The 21,529-nt window shown below is 39.0% G+C and overlaps 1 protein-coding gene across 2 annotated transcripts in view; it reads right to left on the bottom strand.

Annotated features, from left to right (window-relative positions):
- Positions 1-256: 256 nt before the first annotated feature.
- RNGTT (RNA guanylyltransferase and 5'-phosphatase) overlaps positions 257-21,529 on the bottom strand; it is a 182,290-nt gene continuing 161,017 nt past the window's right edge. For both annotated transcript variants that reach the window (XM_071806779.1, XM_065834827.2), the window contains 2 exons: positions 6,387-6,510; positions 257-2,876 (listed from right to left, as the gene is read on the bottom strand). In XM_071806779.1, the coding sequence (XP_071662880.1) occupies positions 2,713-2,876; positions 6,387-6,510 (288 nt within the window). In that variant the 3' untranslated portion in view covers positions 257-2,712. The remainder of the gene's footprint in view (positions 2,877-6,386; positions 6,511-21,529) is intronic.

The following is a 21,529-nucleotide window of genomic DNA, read 5'->3' as shown; positions in this document are numbered from 1 at the left end:
ACATACTTTAGGCACCATTTGTGTTCTTTCTGGTTCTAGTCACAGGAAGAGCAAATAGTACTTAAAAACAGCATAAAGGATCAAGGCCACCACTGGGCTGGGGTGGCTCACACTCGAGAGAGAAGCCACTGACCTCTGAAAAAAGTTGATAAATTTTCTTGCAGTACTAACAGCAACAACACCACAGTATCTTTGTGCTTGCACTGGTACCAGGAAAGCGCAGGCAACAAAAGTAAACACATCCTTAAGAAAAGCATTTTAAACCATCGACTTTATTAAAATACTTAATACACAGTTTGTAGAGGAATGTAACATTTTCTGGAAACTGCACTGAAACCAAATTTTAATTATATATTTAACAAATGACAAAACAGTGTATGAATTCATGCTGTACACCAAAGAACAGACAAGTTAAGGGTTTTTTTTATCATCATTATTTTCCTGACACAGACTCTTTGCTTCTTAGCTTCAACCTCTTGAATATCTAGTAGCAGAGAAAGGAGGTTTGCAATTCTCACAGCATTAAACCCATCTTGTCCAAGTGAAATTCCTTTTTTTTCCCTTTCATCAGGTTCTTCATTCAACCCTTCCCCAGTAGCTTCCTTTTCCAGAAAAGGAGAGGCGATTGACCTCTCTAAAAAGCTTCAGGTCATAGTGCAAGAAGAGTTTAACCATCAAATACGAACGCGAAGCTCTAAACCTTCTGAGGATCATTACTCTTTCAACATATCCGTTTCAAGCTGAAAGTGGAAAAAAAGACACTGCCAAAATAGGAGGGCCACAACACATTGCTGGACTCAGTGGAATGCAGGTGGAAGACGGCCGGCGGTGACGCAGCTCTGAAGGAGCAGGAAAACCCGAAGCTACGTCTGGTTGAAACACAAGATGCAAGGGCTGGGAAGGATGGAAATAACCTGGATAGGTCCTCACAAGGATGAAATGTCCTCACCTCCTGGAGAGGGCTGTAATCATCACACACATCGCGACTGCTGCAGAACCGTGAAGATCTGCGACAGAGCGTATGCTATGGCGATCGCAGTGACGAGTGTCATCGGGGGAAAACATTTATACTGAGTGGAGAAATAACTGACTGCGTGTTTCAATGCAAGATGCACAGAGGCTGCATAGGTGTTCACATCAAATTCATAAGGCTCTTTTTAGGAGATAATTTTGCAACCTTGCATAGGTGATATTATATCTTTTCTATAGATAATATGCAGAAACTATGTACAGTTGAAGAAAAGAAATTTGATCAACACACTTTTTCCCCTCAAGTTTTACCATAGTATAAAAAGTAACTTATGTAACTCCTTCAGTTCTCTAAAACACATATGGAATATTCTAGAAAAAGACGCTAGGAACACCATCTAAATGATGCCGTGTGCATTTATACAACAGGTTGAAGCAACTAGAGAAGCCACCACAAAGCAAAGTCCTAAAATTTCCATAAAGAAAAAGAAAATAAACCTGCAGGAGTTAATTTTGCTTACAAACATTAAAACTCATTTAAACAGAAATGCATTTTAGTTATAACAAATCAATGAGCTTCACTATTCAGATAGTTGAATCAACGGATGACTCACTAAGTCAACTACAGAAAGAGCCAATTCAATCCCTGCTTGATAAATGTATAGTAAACTTCAAAATCTGCATTTGGTTTCCAATTAATCCCAGCGCAGAACAACCCCTCCGTTGGACAACCAGCACGCAGCTCCTCAAAACTCATGTCAGGAAAATCTGCCAGTGCACTCCGTGCTACTCTTCTCTCTTACACAGGAGTTTTCTGGCATTTCTTTTGCTGTTTTGTGCCTGGATCTAAGACATCATGATTAGCACTGCTTATTACTCCTGCATATCACAGTGATGTGTACTTTTTAATAGTATTTACAATGGTATCACTGTGGAGAACTAAGCCCTGTACTAGAAACAGTCTCTCAATAGAGACCTTAATACTAAGGATTTGGTGTATTCCTTATCTACAGATAAACTTTAAAAGTCAAAGCTAAAATCAGCCCACTATACATTTGTTGTGTTAGGTTCAAACAGGGGGAAAAAACAAACACCCAGCACATTTCCTTTCAAAGGGATGCTATGTACAAGAAGGATTCAGTTTTTTTAATATTTCAACAACAAAAGCCATCTAATTTTGAAATTAGTGAAATCTAAGGTGGCTTAGTTTTTAACCAATGCAGAGCACAAACAACATTGCTGTTTGCTGTTAAATACAAGTCTTGAAAATGCAGGGAAACTAGGACCAGTTATACTATGGGTGATGAATTGCAACCAGTTAAATGATAAAAAAACCCACTTTTGTTTGTTTTTTTTTTTAAATACAGCCTCTAAAAAGTACAGCATCCCAATGTTTTCTCAGTTCCAGATTGCTGACATTATAAATTAAAGGTGAAAAGAGATCCATATATAAACAAGGCAGCTTTCCATTGACTTCATTGTACTGTTCTTGTCTAAACCTTTGGAAATTTCATCTTCAAATACCATAAGGTAAGGTTGAATTTGTCAGTTACAAAACAATGTCCATTTGTATGTGGAATTTAAAACAAAGCAAAACTAAAAAGAACAACAAGAAACTCAAAACAAACTCAAAAAGCCACACCCAAGTATTTACAGCAATTCAAATTGCTTTTTTTCCAGCCTTCACACTTGTGCTCCACCTTCTGCAGAACTGTAAACACTCTATGGGCTGCGAGCCAGGCCTTATGTTATGGTACGTGGCCTTTTGGGCGGTGGGGGTGGCATGAGTTCGGTGTCAGGATCGAGGTGGTGTTTCCGTGTCTGTCCTTGAGAAGCTGCTGTGCATCTGTCAATGAACTCAAACAGCATCTCCTTCGTGACCGGGTTCTGGATGCTGTTGCATACAGCTGAGAACAAAGAACATATTCTCAAGTTACTAAACTGATTGGTTGCAGTTGGTACTTCAACAATTTCCTCCCCTCTTTGCAAATTAAATAACATAATTTGTCTCAAGTATTCAGCCGTAAACATGGACTTTGAGAAGATGGTCATGTCAGGAGCCCAGTGCTCGTGCTTCGCCCCCTCAGAGAGCAGAGCGGTGTAGGGGACTCAACCTCGTGGGCATCACTTTTGCTAAAATCAAGAGAAGGCACGTGTGCAGAGTCTTGCATCTAGGCAGGAACAACCCCAGGTTCCAGTGTAAGTTGGGGAACAACCTGTTAGAGAGCAGTGTAGGAGAAAGGGACCTGGGGGTCCTGGTGGACAGCGGGATGACCATGAGCCAGCACTGTGCCCTTGTGGCCAAGAGGGCCAATGGCATCCTGGGGTGTATTAGAAGGGGGGTGGTTAGTAGGTCAAGAGAGGTTCTCCTTCCCCTCTACTCCACCCTGGTGAGACCACACCTGGAATATTGTGTCCAGTTCTGGGCCCCTCAGTTCAAGAAGGACAGGGAACTGCTGGAGAGAGTCCAGCATAGGGCAACAAGGATGATTAAGGGAGTGGAGCACCTCCCTTATGAGGAAAGGCTGGGGAAGTTGGGTCTCTTTAGCTTGGAGGAGACCGAGGGGTGACCTCATTAATGTTTACAAATATGTAAAAGGTGAGTGTCATGAGGATGGAGCCAGGCTCTTCTCGGTGACAACCAATGACAGGACAAGGGGCAATGGATACAAACTGGAACACAGGAGGTTCCACTTAAATATGAGAAGAAGCTTCTTCTCAGTGAGGGTGCCAGAGCACTGGAACAGGCTGCCCAGGGGGGTTGTGGAGTCTGTGTGTGTAGGCTTCAAGGGGCAACTCTAAAAACAACAAGAACTGACATCTTACGGGGCAAGCAACAGCAATGAAGGCCTTGTGAGACATTTCTGAGACACAGCTTTAAAGCACTCACCAAATCCAAAGAACTAGGAAGTAGACTGGCTTAATATTGGAAACATCCTAATTGAGGTAACTTTTTTTTTTTTTGAACACTAAGTGCTATAAATACTATAAACCCACAGTGCACGGTGCTTTATTTTTTTTTAACCCATCTACCTTCATGTAGCTGAAAGACGTGCACCCAGCGAGCTCCATGTCCAGCACACCGGAGCGTACGGTGGACCAAAGGCCACGGTGCTGCAGGGTGGCCAAGGCAGGCACGTACAAGCCCTCTTGGATTACTTAACGTGACTCCCCAGGTCACAGTTTGTAAATAATGCCCCAGAGGATTTTATGGAACAAATAAAAAGGCTTACTTATCTTAAAACAAATGAAACGTGTTTAATACTTTTTCTATGTAACTTTTTACTCCTCTAAATCCTCCCAAGAGACTTAGGGAGGGTGGAGAAAATAAAGATAAAGAAATGAAGTAGGAATTCTATGAATAACTTGGCAGAAAGTACAAAATGACTAGAGGATAATTTCTAGCATGTAAGGACTGACCACAGGATGGATGCAATTTCCATGCAAAACAATCTATTGACCCCCCTGGAGTACTACACAACATTAAAACTCCTTAAAATGTACTTGTAATATAGCATTGTTATGAATACTAATCAATATGTAATTTCCTGACTCTTAAGCCACTCCTTTCTTTCCTGCAGAACTACAGAACCATTCAAAGCATTACTTTGCAATTAATAAAACACCTTCTGAACACCATTTTTTTAAACTATCTTTTTATTATGGCGAAAAGGTTCTTTAAAAGTTGTACTGTATGTGACTTCAGCAGTTGGAAAGCATCGTGATCATCAGTAGTTTAGGAATAGAATTTGTGCCACAAAGCAGCTGGAACAACTCAGTCTCAACTTTTAAGGGCTGTCTTAGCTTAATCACTCAAAAAGGCCTTCTCTTTCCAATTTGAAACCAAGCTGGAGAAAGATACTTAGTTTTTTTGCTGTTTCAAACATGGGGAAAAATAAATAGCATTTTTCATCAAGAGAAAGCGAATAGAGGAGGAAGGATCTAGAGAAGAGAACAATGGAAGTCTCAAATGAGAAAACACAACTTTAGGAGTTTTTGAAAAATGGTCAAAAGTGAAAAATTAAAGCCAAAAGAGAATTGCTGTTCTGAAAATTCCTATGGAAATTTTGAAATAGTTCTTACAAAACAGTTCTTCCTGTAGCATTTAATTTTCTTCTAAGTTTTATTTTTAGGAAGTTCATTATGTTTTGGCGAGGAGAAAAAGTCAAGAATAAAATAACTGCTCTACAAATGGAGAAAATGAGAAAAGTGCAGCTGCATATGCTTTTAAGAACAAAGGAAAGAACAACATGCTGCCTCTCAAAGAAGATAATAATCCAAGGAAAACTAATGATTGAAACAATATGGTGAAACAGAGAAGAGAAATTTAGGTCACGGTGCCAAAGGGATGTCATTGTACTTATCTGACTTGTGTGGCCCATTCGTCTTTCCCAACAAGAGTGTTGAGCAAGTATTTCAGTTACATTCTGTGCTGGTTCCCTAAAGTGCCAACAGATTTGTCATCTGCTGGCAAAATGGCCACATCTTGTTTATTCAAGAAAAATCTACTCACTACTCGGGTAGAATGGTTCAGACATTCTACAAGTAGAATGGTTCGGACAAAATCCTACATCATCTATGCATGTCCCAGTAAATAGCATGGTATTAAATACAATTAAACTTCATCTTGGCACTTAACAAAAGTCAGTATCAACATGACTATCGTTATTCGGCCTTGCAGACTTCTATTCAAACTCCCATACTCCACCTGAAACTAAACAACATAATTTAATCTACAATACTGGGCAAAATGTGTTTTGGTAGAAGAACATAAGTCTCACAATTCTGCAGGGATATACCCCCACCTTTCATTTATTTCCCTCTTCATTGTTTGTACAACTATTTTAGAATTTTAAGATGACATTTTCTCCCATTAATTTTCTAGCCCATCTGCCAAATAATGGTTTTGGTGTTTTGAATAGAGGTGAAATTACAATGGATTTTTTGTTCAACAAATTCAACTCACAGTGTGCCAGTTTGCATTACATCCCAACAAGCCAACACAATGCTAGAAACTGATTTTAGTTAGTTAACTGCTATTGGGATGCTTTCGTCAATAAAAACTTTCTTGGCTCTCACTTCAAAGGCATGCCCTGCCATTTCAAGTCTCTTTGAGCAAGTATTTGCAGTTCCACAAAGACTCAGGCACCTGCTTCTGCATTATCTGTTAAATACTGCATCAGAATATTTGTTTAACTGACTTCATCAAACAACCCTGAAGCCAAAGGATTTGTGCTATATAAAAGCTAAATATGGCATAAGCATTTGCAACACAAGGTATTACTATAATAACTCAGAGAAGCCAGGACTCAAACTAGTAATGAGAACACAGATTGCCTTTCCTCCTTAAACTAGAACAGAGTTAAAAAATTAGAATGTGAGCCTGAAAAACTTTTAAAGACAATTATTCTACTCACCCATGGCAGTACTGTAGGCATTTGGAAAGCTTTTGTCTACTCTCTGTCTCATGAAGACCCAGCTGTTGTTCTCAAACTTGCACTCTATAATTTTATTGTCGTACTGTTTCAGTTCTTTTGTCACCTGTTTAAAAAAAATTGTTTGGGATAAATATATTGTAGTTCACATTATTTTATTTCTTTTAGGGATAAAGAATAGAAGATCAAAAGCTGCCCTGCATTTTTTCAGCAACATACTTCCATCCTACACAGACAAACTGCACAGACTACATCTCCATTATACATATGCTCAGCTACTCAACATTTTAAAAATACTTCTCAAATCTGCTGTCAATATACAGCAATTATGGTAAAACATCAGCAGCTCTAACAGAGGGGGAAAAAAGTCACTTCTGGCCCAAATGCAAATAGGTTTCCATGGGAATAAACTGCTTCCAGTGTGAGTGCTATTGCCAGCCTATGTGCAGAAAATGTATTATCCATGTTTCATCAACCTTCTCTGTTGAAGGTCTCAAAGCCAAATGTCAGATTTCAATACCAGAAAGAGCTTATGGAAAATCATTCCACTCTTTACATTATCAGAGGATTTTTCTTTTCTTCTCTTTCTTCTTATGTCTTTAAAAAATAAGATTGTAACTCCCAGATAATGAGGGATTTCAAATCACATGTGTTTGAAATCTCCTTCAGGCCTCTCTCTATTAATTCACAGATTTGTCACCAGCCAATATCATGAGCTATTTTTCTATCTATGTGGCAACGCTGTGTGGTTTGGAAATGTAGTTTATATGCATTGGACTTGCTAGTTGTTTTGGCTACTTCATCCTATGCATCCTAATCTATGAGACAATGCAAAATTTTCAAGTAACCATGGTAACCTGAGAACCTTATCTAACGCTTTAACAATTTTACCCATATACTTCACTTAGTTCCAAACGGCCTCTTCAGAACTATAAAGCTGTATTTAACTGCTGGCTGCGCTTAGTTTGCTAGAGTTTACAGACGAAACGCTGTACAAGGTGCTATAACACTTTGGATTCAGCATCTTATGCATAAGTGCTCTTATAAAAAGGGACTGGTTATTGCAATTCATTAGCATAATTTTTCACCTCTGTTGTCTACTTGCTCCTGAGAGGTGACAAGGGAATTTACTACTGTCAAAGGAATGTAGATTTGAAAAAGGCCATAACTGTCTCCAGACAGCTTAATAGCACATACAGTAGAAAAGCTCATGAACTTCTTTTCCATTAATTCTCAGATAAAGGCAATTAATTCAAGAAAAGGTCCTGAGCATGGACTGAGTCCTCCTACTGTGCACGGTACAGGATTTATCCTTTATTTGATAAGCACTTTTCTTGGTATTTACCCTGAATACTTGTGGGAGCCCTGGGATTGTATTTATCACGCGAACGTGGCACCGTAAGACAATTTTGTTAAACCCGCTTACAATCAAGGCCTGTCCTGCTGCAGGACAGACACAGTCAGAGTCCGGTTTCTGTGTCACACGTTACTCCTCCATCCATTCCACCACCTGCAAGAGCTTTTTGCCTAAAATCTTTTAATCCTTAAGCGAAGTTTGTGTCTGCTGATGACCACTTGGATGAGATCAATGCATTTCCCAGATCAGCAACCTATTCCTTTGCAGCATGTTCTGTACAGCACGCCACTTTGTTCCACGCATCTTGAAAAGCCATATACAGTCCAGATGTTGGACCGACTCATATTTGTGGATGTATTCATGTTCCATCAGGTGTACGCAGGTAAACACAACACCCTTTTCTAGTGCACTCTGGATACAGAAACCCAGGAAGAAACCCTTGGCTGCGCAGTGCCGTGGGAAGGTGTATTGCTTTGCAAACAGCTGCCTCGTGGAAGCAGGAGCAGCAGGGGGCATGACCGCGTGTCTGATTTTCTGCCAAAGTGGGGAAATGTTAGAGGGACCACGGGTAAGAGAAAGAAATGTATAAAAGTGCAGGCAATGACTTCAACTAACCAACCATCTCATAAGGCTTTCTCATGGTTTATCATTCTTCTAGTGTTCAGATGCTCAGAACAGCAATAAATTAGATGGCAGCTTTATCTGACTGTGGTAATTAAGCAGTATTATTAACTATCTAGGTACTTACTTGGCCACTCATCAGCAATCTGGAAGACAGATCTTTCCACAGAATATGAACACCTGCCAAAGCACTGACTTAAATTAATTTTCCTGTTAGAAAACTGGTGATCACAGTCTTTAACAATTGCAAGTTGTTGTAATTATTTTGCAAAGGAAGAAATACAGCACCTACTCTTCCCTACACTTTGTTAAGTAACCTCAGTCTTGTAATTGTACTTATTGTAATATTTCTGAACATTTCAGGAACTTCTGGGCATTTGATCAAGGCTATAGGTACTCTGAGCAAAACACACTTTTTAGCATTAAAAATCTCTTCTACTATAGCATCTTAGTAGACTTCTAAATGGGTATTGTTTATGCACAGGACTGAACAAGCCCATAGCGATCCTTGCATCAATAATTCATACTATACATCTATCACTTGCATGCTACTTCCTGGTATTTCAGCTTCAAATTGGGACAGGGAAGCTGTCAAATTCAGCGGTCTTGAATTTCCTTCCCCTTGGGAATTCATTCTGAACTGCCCAGAGCCGCATCTTCTAAATTCTCCCTTTGCAGTATGGGGTTAAGCCCCCTTCTTCCCCTGAGGTATTACAGTCCATAGGAGTATCTGAATAATGCACCATCATTTATTTTCCCAAGAGGTGGTACTTACAGCTAGCGCTTCACAGCAATGGGAGAAGCATCTCAGGAATGACAGCAGCTCTCAGCCGAAATGTTGCCCCTCGGCAGCAGCACTGCTGCTGGTTCAGCACCAGTGCTTCTGCCCAACTGCTGCTCAAATGCCCTGAAACAGTGTTCAGCAATTCCAAGACGGAAGCTCCCACCACACTAAGGACTCCGTGGAGCCTCCCTTCATTAAATATTTACTCCATAGCCTATTTTCGGACAGCCAGTCAGAATTAGACGCCCAGAGGATCACGTCTTGGACATGGGGCTGTCAGAGGTGGTTGTGTGTCAGGCCCGTGTCTCTGGTCCAGACCACAGCTGTGTCCTGGGCAAGGACAAACACCAACCTCTGCGCTTCTCTCCCTTCAAGAGGAAGGAAATTGTTCCCCAGCAGGAACACTCGCTGCTCCTGGCTGCATTCCATCTAGTTATCAGGAACCAGCCTACTTGGAATCATACAATTATTTCAGTTGGAAGAGACCCTCAGGATCATTGAGTCCAACCATAACCTAACCTAACTCTAGCACTAAACCACGTCCCTAAGAACCTCATCTAAACACCTTTTAAACACCTCCAGGGATGGTGACTTGCCCAGATGACATGCAGATGTCTTCCTCTCCCTGCTGAGGAAGGCTTCCCACTGCCATCATCATCTGGGCTATATCCTAGGAAAAACTTTAGTGGGGTAAGCTTGTTCCTGTTCCTAAGAATTATGACAGTTAAGGTTTAGGATATCTCCAATTTTCCACTCTCCTTCCATCCCCTACGTTTTGAAATAAATTCAAAATATATTAAAAAAAAGTGAAAAATCTAACCCATCTCAAATCATCTCGCCAGGCAGAATGATGGAGTCATTTTGAGATGAATCCCAACAGTGTGTTTATATGCAGCCACATTTTATGTTAATTTAGAGCAAAATGTGAAAAAATAATATATCCAGCTGAAGAAAAGGAGAAACCATTTATATCGAATGTAGTCAGCTGTAGTCCTGTGAACACATCTGCATTATCTCTGCTGACTACCAGAGGCTTTTTTGTGTATCATCTCCACAGTGCACTTGATCATCAGACTGGTCCATCATTCCACGCATTGAGTCCTTCTTTGATTGACTTGAAGCTAACCTATTTTTTGTGAAGACTTCACTCAAACATTAGTCTCAACACCCTTAATCCTGAAGGAGAATGAAATTCCTGGGCAAGTTGCTGCTTTACATAAGAGGTTTTAATAGTGAGAATTTAGATTTTAAGGTAATTAAGTTAATGTTTCAGTAAGCATGTCTACAATGGACATGCTTAGACTTTATAAATGCATCCACCTTCCCTACAATCAGGTTCTTCAGAAAAAAAAAGGAGGTAGACTTTTTGATAAATGGTAACTCGACTGAAAGAAGATCTAAGTTTCCATACGCACATTTTTTTCAATGCAATTGAAATGATTTAACTCAGTAAACAATCCCCTTTAAAGAAAGTGATGTTTGTAAGCAAAATTTTAACACATTCTATTTCAAATCCTTTCTCTCTTTAAATGCCTTTTTGTTGCACTTTCCCCTCTATTACCGAACATTTATAGAATGAAAATCATTCTTCAATTCACCTGTTTCTATTGCTTATTCCCTATCCCGAGTCAATCAGTCTATTTCTAAGATCCCACAAGAAATGACCATAATAGTAAATGCAGAAGATGTTAACTTCCATGAGAGAACAAATAAGCAAAAGCAGCAGTTGAAATCTTACAAAATGAAAACGATCTTTATTTCTAAATACAGAATTAAAAAAGAAACTATAACACACAGGCAAGATAGATTATAAATGTAATGTCTTTCTATTTTCTAAGAAGAATCCGGCTTTTCTTTTTATCGCTGCCATGTGCAATGAAGGCATTTATTTTTGATGCGCTCAAGTACACAAACTGTTTGTTGGTTTTTTTTAAACACAAGGTCCGATGCCCGAAGGAGAGTTTAGAGCTGCCACATAAAGCCTGGAAAGTAATTCTTTCTCTCTCTGATATCAAAACGAACATTTCTCCATTAGGATCCATTCTTACAGCCAAAGCAAATGCACAAGTGAAAGCAGCACAGCCCAAAACAAATGATCAGCTGTGTGTTCATGGGGGAAAAATCTTTCAGTTGCTTCCCAGTCTCCTACTGTGGGAGAACAGGAGCCCACACCTTCTCTAGTCAGCCATCCTGCAAAAATTAAACCACATTTTTCTAAGAACTGTCCAGAAAACATGACATTTGTGAGCTCCTTGTCCTGAGGGTATATATAAAATCAGCAGCAATGACAGTTTAGGAAATAAAACCTCTCTAGCAACACGGCACATCTCAAATCCTGATTTCTGCATTACTCTCAAATGCTGTGACTGTTCATGACTGTGAAGGACTACAGACTTTAATTTCTAAACTTCTCGAACTTTCCAAACTTCCTAGATGACAAAGAGAATTAACCTGCCCTCTGGTGCTATGAGTCCACAGCAGTAAGGGCATCATCTGAAGAGCAGGCAGAAGCAATGACAAAAAAACAAACCAAACCAAACCAACCAGTCAACCAACACAACAACCAAAAACCAAAAAACAATTACATGGGAATGTGAGGAAACGAAAGGTCAAGACTTCCTGAAGGAACAGAGTGGAGACAGAAAATATAAAGAAGGAGTAGTAACAAAATGAACAGCTTCTGAAGATACAAAGATAAGACAAACTCAAAATGAGATCTCTTTGAAGACTGAAAACTTCAAGGTGTTAAGCAAACTCCAAGGACCTTTACCTCAAACCAAGACAATAGAGAGGAGATGAGGTGTGAGAAACAGGGCTTCCATTCATTTTGAGAATACACCTAAAGCAAAGCTTCAAAGTGCCCGATTTTAGTGCATGCCCAGATTTCCAGAGGAATGTGTGTATAGGCAAGGAATATCCTGGGAAAGCCCTCTTACACCTGATTACAGATGAGGACATCAATATAAGAAATCGATGAAGAACATCCTATAGAGTCAGTAGCCGCGTAGTTTTTAGAGTGCCCAACATGTACAGGGCACAACACAGCACCTAACACAGATCCCAAGTTGTTCCTTCAGTGCTGCTTCCTAATTCTCAGACAGCTTGTTCAGATGCTTTTAAAGAATGTTTTTCCCCATTCACAGAAAGTATCTCATGTTTTCCACAGTAAAACTCCTTAAAGAACTATAAAAAATTAAGAGACAGTCAATAAATGCCTGTCCACACCATTAGTGTACACAGGACCACATATATTAATACTGGCAGTTATCAAAAGTTAATAAGTTAAATCATCTGCTTCACATGTTTGTTCACGCCAAAACAGATTTTGTACTGTAGCTTAACATCAATTTCTTAATATGATTCAAGAGATTATTTTATCAAAAACATGGATTTGTCAAAAGTAAAGTAAGAGTAATGATAACCAATTCTGTTGCTAAATTAAACATACTCACTGCATTTCCTTTTAAGTAATATATTACCCAACAAACGGTTATCAGCGTGGGTAAACACAACGCAGTTGATATGTTTATTTAACATTAAAGAAGCCTTCTATGTGTAACTACGCTGCTTTTTGTGTACATAGGAAATGCAAATGCTCCAATTTTGAGATCTCATTCCTGGAAAGAAACATTAAGAAATATAAAAATTTTAACATTTTTGTTCGTGCCAAATTAAACCACAATGTTAACACCAAGCACTGGAAAATCATGGAAAATCCAAAAAGAAAAATCAGCTTTCAAAATAACAAGAGATTTTTTAAACTGTGGATTTTTTTGTTGTTATTTTTGACTTCCTGTGTCTAGAACTCACAGTTGATTTCTTCTTTCTTGTTAATGTATAATATTTTCTCGAGGAATCTCTTACTCTTCCATGTAGTAATTTCAAATATGAACACCCTTTTCCGATACACAGAATAGGCTGGAGTCCTGGGGTTTTCCTGACACCTGACTGATGGAAACATCAGAAATAAAAAGACTTCCTCCTATTAGTGATACTACAAGTTTAATGACTTTCAGTGCCAGCTGGAAATAGATTTCTTAATGTATCCTGGATGTCTCCTGTACACCTGACCTTGCAAAACCATTTGAACTACCTGTAAGAAACCAATATTTTCCTGAGCTTTGTTTGGGACTCTGAAACACTGGTATCCACAACAAAGCAGATAAATGGTAACTACTAAGACCATGATGTGGAAATATATCTGTGTTTGCACAAATGCTTTGCTCAATGATGCACACTCTTCAATATATTATTTTTTCCTATTTCCCGCTTCATTCAATGGGAAAACCTGGTCAGCCACAGCAAACCTACAAACCCTTTCAACACTTTGGGGCATTATAACTCAGGCAATCTACGGCACTCAAAGAGTGGCTGACCTTCCTGGTAGGCTTTGCCATCTCCACCTAACTCCTGAGGCAGCTTCAAAGTTTTCCAAACACCTATTTCCTTTTAATCATCGTCAAAAATCAGAAGCAGAAATCCAAGGATCCATATACATCTTAAACAGTCAAATGTAATAAAGTAATAAATGGCTGATGTCCTAGATCTATGTAGATTGCCCAGGCACTCTAATCATCACAGCTCCATGAATTAGAGAAAAAAAGCACATTTCTATACATCTTCTGTAAAAACTGAGAAATGGAAGAATTCTGAGCTGAGGACTCAGGAACCTGGCAAACCTCCCCTGCTCCACAGCTCGTGGATTTGCAGACCAGGTAAACGCAATGCTTCACTGGGAGCAGCTGGGGTAACAACTCTGCAGAGGCCAGAGACAGCCAGCGTGGATTTGGCACACCAGGAGTAACTGTGCTGCTAATAATCCCCAGGCTCAGTGCTGAAACTTGAGGGTGTTTGTCAAAGTACCAAAGAAAACCAGGCAGATGCAAGCAAAGTAGTAAAATGCCACAGCAAACCGCAGAACTGTTCAGCAGGTTATGCACAAAACAAATAAGCAAAAAAACCCCCTTTCCATGAAGGAGAAGGAATCTACTGAAGGTTTCTGAAAAATGTCACCCTCCAGCAGGGGAAGAGAGAGGAAGGATATACAGGGCAAATTGACAGAAAAAGCTGTAATGATTAGGTAGAAATGATTCCGGGAGGAAACATTTCACCCACAGCCTGATACATTTTGAGGACTGTATTTCTACCTGACATGAGCTGGCTTGGGAAAGCCAATTTTAACCCTCATTTGTGTTTTATTCACTCAGACTGCTTTTGCAAAAGGGAACCAGCCCGAAAAGGAGAGCCCTGCGTGCAAAGACACAGAGATCCAGGAGACAAAGAGTTATACGCCAGTAGTAAAGAATATATGTTGAAAACACCACTTAGCTCATTCATAAATTATAGATTTCATAAAGCTTATTATCCTCAGTTTGCAAATGGGGAAACACAGAGATGGTCTGTGGTCACCCAAGAGGGAAAGCATTTACCCCCCATTAGGTTCTCTAAACCTGATCTTAATTACCCCTCAGGTACTTACTACCAAGAAATCCTGTGACACAGGGCAGCTGAGATCTCTTTAATAATTTATCAGTAGAAACCAAAACAATCTTCTGGAGACAGAACAATGCTCTCACTATTTTACAACCTTTGGCAACACTACTTCTGTACCTCAAAATAAATGAAAGGGAGCCTACATGACTGTGTCAGAATAGGACAAAGAAGAGTTTTTCTTACCTTTTCTGTCTTTCGCATTTTGTTCATCACCTCTATGACACTGGCTCTCTTGGCAAATATTTGTGTTTATCACAGATAGATTTTACAGTGTCCTTTCTCATATGACTGTTTCTCATATTTTCTTTGTACCCAAGCTATGGCTACGGTAGGAATCTAAATTAATCTCATTTTATCTGTACTTCTCACACCCTAGAAAGGTTCTGTCACTTGCTGTCACACCACTGGGGACGGGTCACAGGGTGCGGGCTGGGCTATCAGGAGCTTCCCAGCAGCATTTCTGTGTCATCTGAGGAAAAACTACTTTTACAAGTCAGGTAGGATCTGATGGCTCTTCATGTGGGCCCTGGCTCTACAAACTCCTATCCCTGTAAGTTACAGACCTCTGAACAGCTTCCCAAGATCAATTAGCTCAAACCACTGTTATCAGATCAGGCTCTGAACCTGACCGTAGCCATTGCTTATCTGGCTTCTGAAATGTTCTTAGAAACTCTTTCAGATAAAGCAAAAGACATTTAAACCAGAACCCAAAGTAGAAAATAATTGCAAGCGAGTCTTTTAAACCCACGTTTACTTGTAACAACACATAGCCTTCAAATTACAGCCATTATGAATCATATTCTTGCTTCCATTTAGACCCCAAACAACCAGTTTTATATGCTTAAAGTTTTTTTCCCCATAAATCAAAATTCACAACTGAGAACAACTGTGTTAACACCACAAGGAAACTTGTTTGTTTTCTTAAACTGAGCTTCAAAAGCATGAATTGAATGTACATTTGTGATCACAAGTAACTCCTCATACCCACTCAAAAGGTTTACTTTATTACTGCTTATTATAAATGTGCTATCTAAAATGCAGCACCATGACTGTTCAATTTCCAGGCCATAATTTTATGATAATCATATGTAATATATTCATATGTCTACTCCACTGCCTAACAAAGCCCAAACTGGTTTGTTAGCAGCTCTGCTTTCCCCATGGTTCAAATCTCTTTGCCTCAGAACACTACTGAATAACAACATTAAGAAAGATATTATCAAAATTTTACTTTGTATTCTCCACTATAGTAAGCAAACAAAGAAACATATAACATTGGAAGCTGAATTTGGCACAGTGGCTTTATCTAATACTGGCATCTAAGTGATATGTAAATTATTAAACATGCTATGCAAGCATTATTAGAAAGGTGGGGGTAGGGAGCAAGATTATAAATTTATAAATGTTTTCAACATCTAGAAATCCTATTAATACTTGAAAACATTGAAATTCTACAGCGAGAATGTGTGCATAAACTAAGATCAGAACTACATAAACTTGCTTTTAATCTCTCATATTTAACATGCATTTCAGTTTTTGCCTAGGACATATTTACAAAAAGTAGTAATTTTTTTTCCTTCATACATTTCAGAGGTATTACCTAGTTACTCATGGATCTGATACTAGAACATACAGAGGTTTACGAGTCTTGCAGGAAATAAAAATCCAGACATTCCCTATCCACCTCACTAGACTGAACTCATCAATGAAGTCTCCTATGAACAGGCAGAGAGGAGAGCTCAGTCTTGCTGATCACAGCTTTTATATGGTCCATGTAATACTTAGTGTTTTTAAAACAGTGTGAGATCTTGAAATCACACAAGTCTCTTACAGCAGAATTGCATCTTATTTTCTAGGGGAATTTTTCAGGTTTTGTATTTGTATTATATAAGCAAGCGAGAACTTTGAATTTTCAAACATAAGATAACAACAAAGTCAAATTACAAGGATTTTTTTAAAACCTCACCATTTTGAGGGGGTATTCTTACACCTGATCGCTGAGGTTGGAGTTCACCTTCATTTTTTTAGCTAATGACACAAGATGAGTTTCAGGTGACCACCACAGACACTTAAGTGAGGGAGCTGATAAAAATGAAACACTACAATAACATAAAACACAAAGGCAAAAAGAGCTGAACAACAACAACCAAAACAATCTACTCAGCAGTGCTATAAAATCCAAATAACAAAGCAAACGTCTTGTGGAAAAAAAGCTGCAAAAGGCACGTTAGGGATTTTTCATTGTATTTTTCATCCTTCTAAGATTTCAATTAGAAGGAAAATAGTCTCTTTTTTTTTTCCATTACCGATAATACATCACAACAAAAAGATTAATAGCTGTTGACTTAATGCAGGCTTTCAAAACTTAGCTCTGATCAAAGCAACTGCTATAGTGAAAGTCAACTGCCCTAACTCAGTTCTCAGCTGCCTTTATAGCATTGAGCTGGCTTGAACTCCCTCCCTTTCTTGAGTAGTTTGCCTTAAACTTCAAAGCCTTTGAGGCTTAAATCATGGAAAGCTTTTTCCCTTCTTCTTCAAAAGCAATTAAAGACGTTCAGTATCATCTGACCTATAATCTAAAATCTAAGCATACAGGTCTTTGCAGGGTTACAGAATGGAAAGGGCTGGATAGGGAAGTTAATCGTGGCTCAGACACTGCAAATGGTTTTCTGGTGCCTGCCAGCTGATGAGGTCAGTCCTCTAAAAGAGAGGTAAGCAAGGGCTAATCTATCAATGGCACAAATTTCTCGGTAAATGAGGCTAGAGAGGAGTTCTTAACTGCTTTACCTTTCACTGCAAGCCCCTCCTTTCCATTCCTTGTTATTAATGAATCCGCAGCGTTGGGAAGCCAGATTTCCCAGGACACCAGAGAAATGGATGTGGGGTGGGACTCCAGGCTGCAGTAATCACCAGTCAGAAGAACAGACAATATTCATGGACTCGGGAGAGTCACAACTGGCTTCAGAGGATTTTATGGATTTTGCCACACATGGCCTGAGAAGTCTATAAACTTCTTGGTCTGTTTGGGCAGCAGTGTTTCTAGACAAATCAACAAGAATTTTATCCAAGTTTCTGGTTTACTGTCAACTAAAAAGGATTACAATTTTCAGTGGTAAGTGTTGACAACAAGAGGTAATTAATGGTTTGATGGTTGGTTCTGCCAAAGCCCTGAAAGACAGGGAATCTGGAAAAGCCTGATGTACATGAGCACCCTTCTCAAGGCCTTGCTCATACACTTTGTTATTGTATGGTAGATCAATAACAAAATGAGTGACAATAGTCTTCATTCTTATTTCACAAAATGACTTCACACAGCCTGCAAAAGCTAAGGCAAACAAAACCAAGAACTGTCTCTTGAGTCTTCTAACAAGATGACCTCTCCAAAAACCCCCTTGTCATAAAGCTGGGGCAAGCAAAGATGTCTGCGCAAGACGATTCTTAGATTCTCCAGAATTCAGGGCCTAATTTGAGCACTCTGCTGAAGTGCTACAGTGTTTGAACAGCTGTCCTTCCCCACCTGAGGCCCAGGACTGAAACAGCACTAGTTCTCCAACAAATACAGCTGAAAACATTTGTTTTGCTTTTCACATCTTGTAACAGCATTACAAGTAACATCATAAATCCATTCCAGAGCCAGCCAATGTCACCAACAATTCCAGCCAGGAAAAAATAAATTCTTAAAGACTTTCCTCTAAAAGAACAGGCAGCACTGGAAAAATACAAGAAAAGAGAAAGAAAAACTAGGTAACGGCATGACAACTCTGTAACCTGTTGCCCAATCATCTCAAAGTGTATTTTTATGCATTAGACCAACTTCATCAGTTTGTTTTAGTTAAAAGAGTCTTCCATGCATAACTCTACAGTTGAAAAACCCAAGGTAAAAGGGAGTGAATTCGCCAAACAAGACTGCACACATTGGAGAAATCCGTGAACTGAAATGGAAAGCGCTGGTTTGTAGTTTCCTGCTATAACTACTAGCACTAATTGCAGATTATTTTCTTAAAGTTCTGAATGAAATATTAACAAGCTAGTAATTAAGTAATTCAGGGTCTGTTTGCTTTAGTGTTAGCTTCAGTATTGTAACTCCAAAACCTCTGACTCACTGATCTATAAATGTCCTTCTAAATTATTCAGAGATGTCCTTTTGTTTTCCTTCTACTGAACTTCAGTTGGTCTGAAACCTCTTTCTATGCATGAATGGTATCCAAAGTGTAACCAGTGGAAAGAGAATGTAATGATGTAGGAAAACACAGTAACTGTATCTTGCATTGTATAAAAGAACAAAAACATTCTTGTCTCTTACTCCGCTTTGTATATTCTTTTACACTGCTTTTACTATAGACTGGGCTCTTCCCCACATCCCATGCAGGTTTCATTAGAGGTTGTGCTTGTATAAAACAAATGCTACAACACTTGGTTAATCTACCCCTGCACTGGTCAGCAATGAAGCATGGTTAACCATGACCCACTAACGGAAACTGGGCTGTGCTGATCTGTATTACTATTAAATTACAACTGGGTAGGTTAACTTACGACACTAATCAGGCGGCATTGGTGCAGCATTGATACGCAGGTGATGGGCAGCTCCCGATGCAGTGAGGACTGTGGTTGACATTAACCACCTCTGGAAGGCTGCCCAAGCCCCAGTCGATGGAACAGCTGGACCAAGAGGTTTTCCAGCACTGTTTTCTGTAGCTTCATCCCATCCCACTTAGAGCCCCCTAAGAGCTTTGGATGACCCAGTGAATGACTTCTGCAGAGCTGAGGTGACAGAACCATCCTCCAGCAGAACCCAGGTCTTTACTCCCCTTCTTTAATAATGCTGACTTCCTTGGTTCGTGCATGAAAAATTCTCACATCGATGCCTGTACAGAATCCAGCATAGCATCGCATGAATCTACCAACTGAGAACATACTCAAATATTTTTTATTATAACACATTAAGCTAAAAATCAATAGATTCCTTTACCGAAACAGATTTAATACTTCAGCTAATCAAGGGAAAGTAACATTTTTCTGAAAATAAGTGACATTTCATTATAGCATTTGGCAGTAAAGTCATCAGCAGAAATTTTTCTATGTACCAATTAAACAGTAACTCAATGAAGTTAGTAACAAAAAAGCAATATTGCATATTTACAGTTTCCTTCTCAGTAAATGAAAACTTCTGCAGTTCTTAGCAATACAAATAAAGTGTCTGCACAATGGTTCTAACAATGCTGCCACATCTCTGATCTCTCCTTTTCAAATCTTCCTACACTATTTTTCCCAAAGAGATAACATGCTATTTTCTCTACAATCAACCTTTTTTTTTTTTCCTTTGGAGAGAAGCAGAAGTGGCATTTTGAAAACTTCAATTTGCTGAAATATAATAGCACCACTGAGCTCTGTTGTTCTTCACTTTTATTCTCACTTCATGCTAGAAATATACAACTGCAACGGTTTTACTATTGTCAAACAAAGAGTAAATAAATAACGGTTTGTGAACTATTACATAACAAGATGCTGCATCACTATTATTCAACTGAGTTTTAGTACCTATTTCTCTTTCTCAGTTGTGAAATATTACAAATACTATAAACCTTCTGAAATACTGCCAGGCAGAGGTACGTGTGACCCTTGCAATGAAAACTGTGAAAGCCAATTTGATGAAAAAAATCATTTAATTAACTATTTCACTGTGAATCATACAGACAGAGGAATGAATTAAGAATGCAAAATGAAATAATCTTACCTGATTTACTGTCTATATACAGCTTAATTTTTCCCAGGATGACTGCTTTCTAGCTATCAAAGGCATTCTTCAAATTGTACAGGTGCTATTTATCATTTTCTTGTGCAGGAGATAAGCATCCTTCTACTTTTACTACTGTGAAATCTCATTTTTTTGCGTACAGGTCAGCCTTTCATGAGTCCAATCTAGTTTAATTCCACTTTCTTCCTTATTTGCTAACCCTTCTGCAAGAGCCACCAGCTTTCTCATCAGACGTCTAACAGAGCCTAAGATTGCAGGACTTATCCGGTTTTACAGATTATATTGGAGGACAGAAATGGTGGGAAAAATGGATCTCTGGAAATCTATTAGCAGTAGCTAAAGTGACATCTAAGCCACAATGTTTGTCAGTGTGAAATACTACACTGGAAACGCTCACTTGCAGTTAAAACAGTTGTACAATAAGAATTTGGTTTTACTCCAGTCTTTAATCTCATAATTGGAAAAGTCCAGAGAGACAGGCAAGAGGAGTATTTGCACCATCATTTTAGGTACTTAGAATTCAAGAGCTGGTTTTGATGTGTAACCCACTGAGAGAGACCGGCACCCCTAGCAAACAATTTCAAAGACCCAGCAAAGCAAGAGATTCCCAGATTCACCCTTGGATTCAACTGTTTTCCACTGTCTATCCAGGCAGCCCATGGGCTATACGTTGGCTGGAATTAGTTCATGTGACTATCCTCCTTTATAGGTATTATAATTAGACAGGATATTACCCACAACCCCGTTTCCTTTGTAAGCTGATATCCTGCATAATTACCTCATCTGATATTTCTTCTACCTTCTGTGTTATTGTTTGCAGGCCTATTCTTTCATTTATCTAAATTTAATCTGCATTTGCCTTTTACTAGCCCTAAACCAGCACAGTACCTCTCAATATGACAATTTTGGCCATCAACTGTTTTTCTCCAATCTTACCAGTATCTGACATTTAAAATATTTCTCATTTATGATGTTCACTATGCTTTTTTTTATATATATACTATACAGAAAGGTCTCAGAAACAATTTCCTAGTCCAAGAATTTCCCTGTTACACCATCATCACCTTTTGCAACTTCAACATCTTGATTTATTCATGAGTAATTTATTTTAAAGA

This window comes from Patagioenas fasciata, chromosome 3, assembly GCF_037038585.1.
Source record: "Patagioenas fasciata isolate bPatFas1 chromosome 3, bPatFas1.hap1, whole genome shotgun sequence".
NCBI classification, from domain to species: Eukaryota; Metazoa; Chordata; class Aves; order Columbiformes; family Columbidae; genus Patagioenas; species Patagioenas fasciata.
This window is presented reverse-complemented; position numbering and strand designations above follow the sequence as displayed.